General features: G+C 35.6%; 2 protein-coding genes across 2 annotated transcripts; one reads left to right on the top strand and one right to left on the bottom strand.

Moving 5' to 3' along the window:
• The first annotated feature begins 2,435 nt into the window (after positions 1 to 2,435).
• LOC149634483 (uncharacterized) lies at positions 2,436 to 5,585 on the top strand. Its single transcript, XM_089851031.1, has 4 exons — positions 2,436 to 2,931; positions 2,993 to 3,156; positions 3,248 to 4,538; positions 4,633 to 5,585. The coding sequence occupies exons 1-4, from the start codon at positions 2,721 to 2,723 to the stop codon at positions 5,583 to 5,585; spliced, it is 2,619 nt and encodes an 872-aa protein (XP_089707157.1). The 5' UTR covers positions 2,436 to 2,720.
• A 227-nt stretch (positions 5,586 to 5,812) lies between these two features.
• LOC149634484 (uncharacterized) lies at positions 5,813 to 7,483 on the bottom strand. Its single transcript, XM_089850960.1, has 2 exons — positions 7,201 to 7,483; positions 5,813 to 6,822 (listed from the first exon to the last, which is right to left on the bottom strand). The coding sequence occupies exons 1-2, from the start codon at positions 7,471 to 7,473 to the stop codon at positions 6,001 to 6,003; spliced, it is 1,095 nt and encodes a 364-aa protein (XP_089707086.1). The 5' UTR covers positions 7,474 to 7,483; the 3' UTR covers positions 5,813 to 6,000.
• Between the last annotated feature and the right edge of the window lie 324 nt (positions 7,484 to 7,807).

The following is a 7,807-nucleotide window of genomic DNA, read 5'->3' on the forward strand; positions in this document are numbered from 1 at the left end:
TCATAGGTTGTGCTTTTCAGCGTAGGGGATTACTTAAATATTTACCACCAGGTGTGTGCGAATAGCACGTTTTAAGGTATTTGTCGAATACCAAATAGCAGTCTTTTTGGGAGCCATCTCTCGGCTTGGAGTAGCAAAATGACCAAATAATTCGACCAAATAGTGTGAAGTTTTAAAATTCGACCAAATTTAAATTTCTATAAAACTATACCACCAAATTTGAAATTTATAGATGATGGGAAAATGAAAGGTGCTTTTTAACACCTGAAAGCTTATTATTCAACCAACAAATGCTTTATTTTAATCAAATTAGGTTATATGCCCATATATTCCTACTCGCTCTACAATGTATGAGCTCTTCCTTGACGACAACATGCTTTTAATAGGTATACTGTAGTGATATGTTACAAGGCAGTGAGCTATATTTAGCTTCGCAGCGACAAGTTGATAATACCATTACCCCTTTAGACCTTTAATGGATTAACCTTGTCTATCAATTTCTAAATACTAAGTGGCTGATTCCAGCTATAGCCTCCTAGATCACGCTACTCAGTTAACGCATGTAATCATGAGTGAATCATATACTAGCTCCCTATAAGTTACTCAGTCACACTGGCATAATGTATACAGCATTTTCTTCCGAATAGTCGACAGGAGGGGAGGTGGGTGAAAGTGATAGTAGACGGCGCCCTCTCTTAGGGCTTTGAAATTAATGTATCGAGAACTTAAAAGTGACGATAGTTTCAAATAGTATTAACGGTTTTGGTTTCTTTGCGACACATTCATACTTTTGCTTATTTAAAAATAATTTGGGTTTCACAACAGGCTTCGTTAAACTGGGTTGGGCCTTTCTTTAAGTTTTTCTACTAGTTCTTTAGACGCATTATTAAAATGTATAGTAAGGTTTTCTTATTCCGTAGTCAACGCTCTGAATTTAAATGAGCTTCTTTCATTTGGCCTTTGTCAAAAAATATCCAAAATTCTGCCATTTAATGCGAAAAAATAAAACTTCCTATTGCGCCAACCTAAACCCATTAAAATAATTTCAAAGATAGAATACGACTGTGAACCGTCCGCAAACATTTCTAAAACGTCGTCTGCTTATACTAGCTACCTTTCAGTTCAAAGTTACATTGGTTGATCCCCTTTTCCGGTTTTTTACCGGAAATACCTAATCGTCGAGAGTAGTGTTATTTTCTCTCACTGGGGGTCGCATTTAGGTAACACTTTTTTGGCGGGAAGAAAATGCTGGATACATTAGGCCAGTAAGGCTGATTAACTTATAGGGAGCTAGAATATGATTCACTCATGATGTAATATTAAACAATAGTCACGTCAGAATTTTCAGGTTGTGTCTGCCGTGTCGCGTCATATAGAAGACCATGGTCCAGCGGACACCCCTTCACAGCACCCTCAATTTCACAAAATCAACAGAAAAATACAAAAACTTGTTGCGAATACCAAATTATTTCGTCAATAAACTGATATAATCTTTCACTTTCTAATTGTTTCATCCGCTATAGAATGGTCGTTTTTTCGAAACTCATTATTTGATATTTTAGAATTTTGAAAACCATTATTCGATTCGTTGGCTCTATTTAAGTAAAATGGCCCCTAAAATATCTATGACCCAAATGTGAAATCATTTCTATTCAACGCACCCTTTGATTTAAATTTTAAAATTTTTAAAATACGAATTCACAAATTATATATATATATATATATATATATATTTTTATTAAAACCAGAATTTAAATTTTCCCTAAGGTACAAGAAGTGGAATGTTTTTTTCAATTACTGTGCCTTATTCCTTCCAAAATACCCCTGCTTTTTGGAGCACACATGAAAGTTGGAAACCGCCTTTTCCCGTTTCGCCTCTCTGTGGGCTACACAGCAGTCTCCATTCTTCATTTCTTCGAGGACCACGGAGCGGTGTGGTAGTGGTTATTTGCTGCGCTACTTACTGGGGTTATTATCTTATTATAGTTTTAATGAAAGTGAAGTTAAGTTGATGAAATTATATTGAAGTGAAAGTATGAACTTCCGATATAAGTGCGGACTTCTCTGAGAAGCCTTAATGCGCTCTCGGAACGTAAGTTCAGCTTACTTAGTTGAAACACAGAAGCCTTTGTTAGTCAAAGCAAAATTTTGATCGGCGACTTGGTAGGATTGCACGTTACGTGACCCACCAAACTAACAATGGTTTCTAGTTCATGACAAATTTAGTAGCTTAAATTACCACAAAGGTGGATAAAAGACTGAACAAATAATTGTACTTGATTTTGTACTTGTACTTGTACAGTACTGCCTGGTTAGTGATTTAATTACTATATTAAATTAAAACGAAGGGGGAGAAAATCTTGATTATCTCGAGCCACTAACATGGAATTTTTCTAGTAATAGCAGAAGTCAATGACTTCTTATCCTGGGAAGTATTGGACACTAGGGCTTTATATAGTATCCATCCCTGCTAGTCAAAATTGCCTATGGCATTCGTAAAAGGGGGTCGAAAGTTTCCTCCCCACTAGGAAAACGGTCGAGTCTACTGAAAAAATCCCCCGCCGAGAGGCTGTGGCTCTCAAACTGAGGGGCGTGTATAAAACTTCCTCAGAGCCAATCGTTGAAAAGCCGTCTGCTACACCCGCGATATTGTCATTGTCAAACAAACGGAAAAACTCGGTTCTCGTGTTATTTAAACTGAATTAAAGTTGTTAAAAAACATGGAAAAAGCAGTAAATTCTTTGGGGACTCAGTGTAATCTAAATATCAATTTACCGTTAAGGAAAAGTAGATATATCCAAGTGGATATTAAAAAAAGGACTAAAACTAGTCAAACCCAAACGCCTGTGCCAAAGGCTTACGAAAAGAAAAAGGTTAACCCCAATCTCAAAGCTGTCGGGGTACAATGTCTTATCAAACCAACAACAAAAGGTATGTAAATTAGTTTAATTAACCTTATATAGGCAAAATATTAATGTTGGAATAAATTTAGATTTCAAATCGCAAACTTTGGGATTAGCAGTAAATGCTGAGAGTCAAACTAATGACCTAATAACCACACCGATTGAAAAGGGGATTTTCACATCTCACAGTCATGGATCAAAATGTTTACAAGATTTCGTACTTAAATGCCAAACATTAAAACTAAATATACGGGTATATCACTAAGTTTATATATTGATATCTAGCATTATACTAAATGAATTAGTAGATGGTTAAACTGTCTCACAACACATATTCTTTTCAGTATTATAAGAACATCCGGAATGAAAACACAATTTCTGTAATCAATGGCAGTAAAGTAGGACTTATGGATGTAGATATTGATCCAGTTCAGATGAATATTTCTGAAACCGGAAAGTGCACTATAGTCATTCCCTTTCGCCCTGTGGAAGTGCGGCAAGTGTTTTCAGTGGAATATTATTCTATTGACTGGAAAGTTTTAGAAGAACCATTTCAACTATTATTGGGTGACAACTATACTTTTTGCCCGGGCATTAAATCAAACTGTGATGTTGCATTCGGTCCCAATTATAAATTATTTGTAGAGCCGATTCCTAGGGTACAGTCTTCTCTGTGTACCATTTTCTATGCCTCTGGAAAACAATCCAAAGTGAGCCAGTGTAGATTTTGCTATAGAAGTGCAAAAGGTCTTGCACTCAAGAACAAACGAAAACGTGAAGTAACACCAGAACGTAAAATCAAAAGAACCAAAGTTGACAGTAAATTCCCAATTTCAAACCTAACTCCAAGGAGCTTGAGAGATAGACTGGCTAGCATCAGGAAATCTAGAAGATTCTTGAGCAATAGAGTAGCAAAGCTTGAAAGTCAATTAAAACATAAAGATTTGTTATTGAACAATGAACAGTCAAATGAAATAGATTCGATTTTGAAACGTTTAAATGCTGATTTTAAGGATGACGTCGATAACGTTATAAGCCAATCTGGAAACAATCGTGAATTATTGAGGGCTGCTTGGCAAAGAGATAACGAAGAAAAAGTAAGGGCTGATAAAGCCGCTTTTTACACGGATCAGAAAAATTGCAGAAACGGAAGTAATGGTAACCGATACAGTTCAGTGACCATTAGGATAGCATTGGCAGTCTTTTCCAGAAGTCCTGCTGCTTACAAAGCGCTACAGTCATTTGAAATCTTCAGTTTACCTTCTCCGAGTACTTTAAGAAAACGATCAAAAGTTTATGACAGTACACCTGGTATAAACCATATTTATCTTTGCGAACAGCAAACCATATACGAAAACCTAAAGGCCCAAAAACATAAAAAAAATCAGTCAGTTCCCAGAGGAGATGGTGCTTTAGTATTTGACGAGGTCAAAGTAATTGACAAATTAATATGGAATTCGAAAAGCCATGAATTCATGGGCTTCGCTATGGAAGAAAAAGATTTTCCAATTTTGAATGATATTTCGTCAGATGCATCAGACCCGAAGCCAACACAGTATTATCTTACAATTTCTTTGGAGAGATCTTACTTCTGGTTTCGATCTAATAGGGCCGTATTATACCTTTGGAACACCCGTACGTCAAGATAAACTATTTCCATGCATTTTGGAAACAGTGAGAGTGTTGAATTCGTATGGTTTTGGAACCTCGGCTTTGATATGCGATGGAGCGAGTTCAAACTTGGCTGTCATCAAGAAAACTATGGGAGGAAAAGAGGCCTTTAACTATGACGTGAATGATGCTGCTACACTTTATGAACTGTTCCCTTATTTTGAAAACCCGTTTCAGCCTGGACGAAACATTTACTGGCTAATATGCCCGTCACACGAATTGAAAAGTTTGATAAACGCTTTATATTCATCACAAAGCAATAAAACTAAATCTTTTCAACGAGAAGGTGGTTCGTTTGGTTGGCAAAATCTAATTGACTTGAATAACCGCGAGAAAGAAAGACAAGAACGCGGCATCCTGCGTTACGTTCCAAAAATGCATGACAGCTTTATCATTAGAGATTCCTGGACTAAATTAAATGTCCTTCCAGCTAAAATTATGCAGCAGCCACAGGTGTTGTCAGAATTATACGCATACTCCCACAGTCCTGATCAATGTCTCAGGGACCGCAACAGTGCTTACGAATGTTTTCTATATTTAAAAGCGTGTAACGAGCTCTTTGAGAATGGATTCCTATCCAAGTCAAAGGTTTTTACCATGCAAGATGAAGCGATTGAATCAGTTAGGTCTGGATATCGGTATTTTTCTTATTGGCTAACTGAAATACTAGAAGCAAAACCAGATATAAATTTGCACGATCCTAAACAAAAGGAATTCCTAGCCTGGCAAACTTGGGACTTGCTCCGCATAACAGTCTTCGGTTTCCTAAAATTTTCAGAAGATTTTCTAAGCCGTTATCCTACGAATTTCATTACGCCATCACGATTAAACGGAAGTTCTATCGAGTCATTATTCGCACAGCTTAAATACGCAAGCGGAAGCAAACTAAGCGGCACCAATTACAGCAGTTCGCAAAAGGCTATCAAAGTTGCAAGAAACATCCATAGTGGTAATTTCTCGAATAAAGCGTACAGGGACGACAAATTAGGACTAGCTGAAAATGATTTATAACTAACATTTTTTACAACATTTTGTTCAATATAAATAGTGACAAAAAATAATTATCTTTTCAAAATTTGTTATAACATTGTTTATTTTTGTAAAAGAAATGTTTATTTTTGTAAAAGAAATGTTTATTTTTGTAAAACAAATGTTTATTTTTATAAAACAAATGTTTATTTTTGTAAAACAAATGTTTATTTTTATAAAACAAATGTTTATTTTTATAAAACAAATGTTTATTTTTATAAAACAAATGTTTATTTTTGTAAAACAAATGTTTATTTTTATAAAACAAATGTTTCTCTATGTCACTTTTGTTCTGAAGGTCAAGGTTAGTTGTTTCTTTTAAATTGTATTGCAGAGAGGAGTTTATTTAATTTTAATAAACACTTTCTGGGCTATGACTGAAGAGAGATTTTCAATTTTAAAAACTAAGTTTTCTCTTTTTAAAAACTTGTACTGGAGGTTTAGGACTAGATTGCACTCTATCACATTTAGTTAGGTCTTTCTCTACAGGTAGATCTCTTTGTGTCTTTGGTTGCTGTTTACTTTGTTTTGGTTGTGTCTTGGGTTTCTGTTTAGCGTTATTTTGTTTTGGTTGTGTCTTGGGTTTCTGTTTAGCGTTATTTTGTTTTGGTTGTGTCTTGGGTTTCTGTTTAGCGTTATTTTGTTTCGGTTTTGTACTTGATTGGTTAGTCTTACACTGGTTAGAATTGTTTATTGATTTTGTCTTGAGTTGATTAGTTTTACACTTGTTAGAATGGTTTTTTGGATTTGACTCGAGTAGTTCTACGCTTGTGTTTTGATTTTGTTTAGTCTTAGCCGATTTCTTGGGGTTTATTGTGGTTGAATTGTTGTTTTGTGTTTTTCGGAGCTGCTTAGTCTTGCTGGCTGTTCTGGGTTTACTCTGCTTTTTTCCTGGCTTAGCTTTCTTATTCTCATCTTTCGCCATTTGTGCTTTTTCTCCACTTTCAGTAGTCACCTCCTGGGTTTTGGTTTTATTATACAGTTTTTTAATTTGAGCGTATAAATTATCCCTTAGATTATGACCTCCTTTAGATAAATTTGCGCTCTTTATACTAATAAACTCTTGAAGTCTTGCATGCGTGAGTTTCCGTAACCAGATTTTATAGAAGAATGTAATTGCTTCAGTGTCAAATTGATTTTGGAGATCTTGGATAGCATCCACACCTTCCATGAAGAGTTTCTTGATAAGACTATTCGCCTTGACGTTGCCGACACAAACCTTAATATTAGTGCAACATTAGTTAATTATTACATCTTAGCACCTTATAAAATACAGGAGGTTTCAAAAAGTATGGTAGAACCGAAGTACAGTGGACGGTTTTGAGTCGAAAATGTTCCAAGACATTTTGGCCTAAGGACCAACGTTGTCAAGTTATGATTCGAGTGTTTTATGGATTTCCCCTTAATTAAATTAGCATCGTCATTCAGTTCCTTTCTTAAATTTATGGGGTCATCCGTAAAACATTCCAATCATAACTTGTTTAGGATGTGGCCCTTAGGACAAAATGTCATAGTACATTTTCGACTCAAAATCACTCGTAGAACCCACTGTTCTCCTATCCTGCCACCATTTTTTGAATACCCGGTATTTTCTTACTTTTATCATATTTTGCCCATGTTTTCGTAAGGCATCTGAATTTGCAGAGAGTCTGACTGTATTATTCACTTCTTGAACAAAGGGCCTTAATGAGAGTTTCGGGAAAAACATTCCACCCCGATCCTGCTGTTTCAATTCCGTTGGTAATTGGGCTTCTTTTTCTTCATCACTTAGTGAAACTTTAAAGCACAACCTGTACACTTTCCTGTATAGTATCCTAGTCCTTAGAGTCAAACGTTTAGATTCTTTTAAACGTTTAGAAACTTTCCACATCTCCCCAATTGTTCCCTCGCCAAGTCTCAGAATTCCACTCAATGTTTCTTCCTTGAAGTTCGATGGGCTGACTACAATTTCTCTAGGCTTTTGAGATTGCACATTTAATTCAGATTCATTCACTATCACAGATGAATTTAAATCATCATCATTGGCTATCACAGTTGAATTTAAATCATCATCGCTCGTATCACAGTTGTTAACATCAGTCTCAGGAGTGCAGTGAACATATCTAATGTTTTCAGTCATCATATTAGACCAAATGCCTAAAACCATACCAAATAAAGTGATAAACCGAAACGCACTTACCTATAAAGGCTGCACATATAACAAT

This window comes from Phalangium opilio, unplaced genomic scaffold (assembly GCF_054372755.1).
Source record: "Phalangium opilio isolate 3A_F unplaced genomic scaffold, DU_Popi_V2 ptg000098l_1, whole genome shotgun sequence".
NCBI lineage: Eukaryota > Metazoa > Arthropoda > Arachnida > Opiliones > Phalangiidae > Phalangium > Phalangium opilio.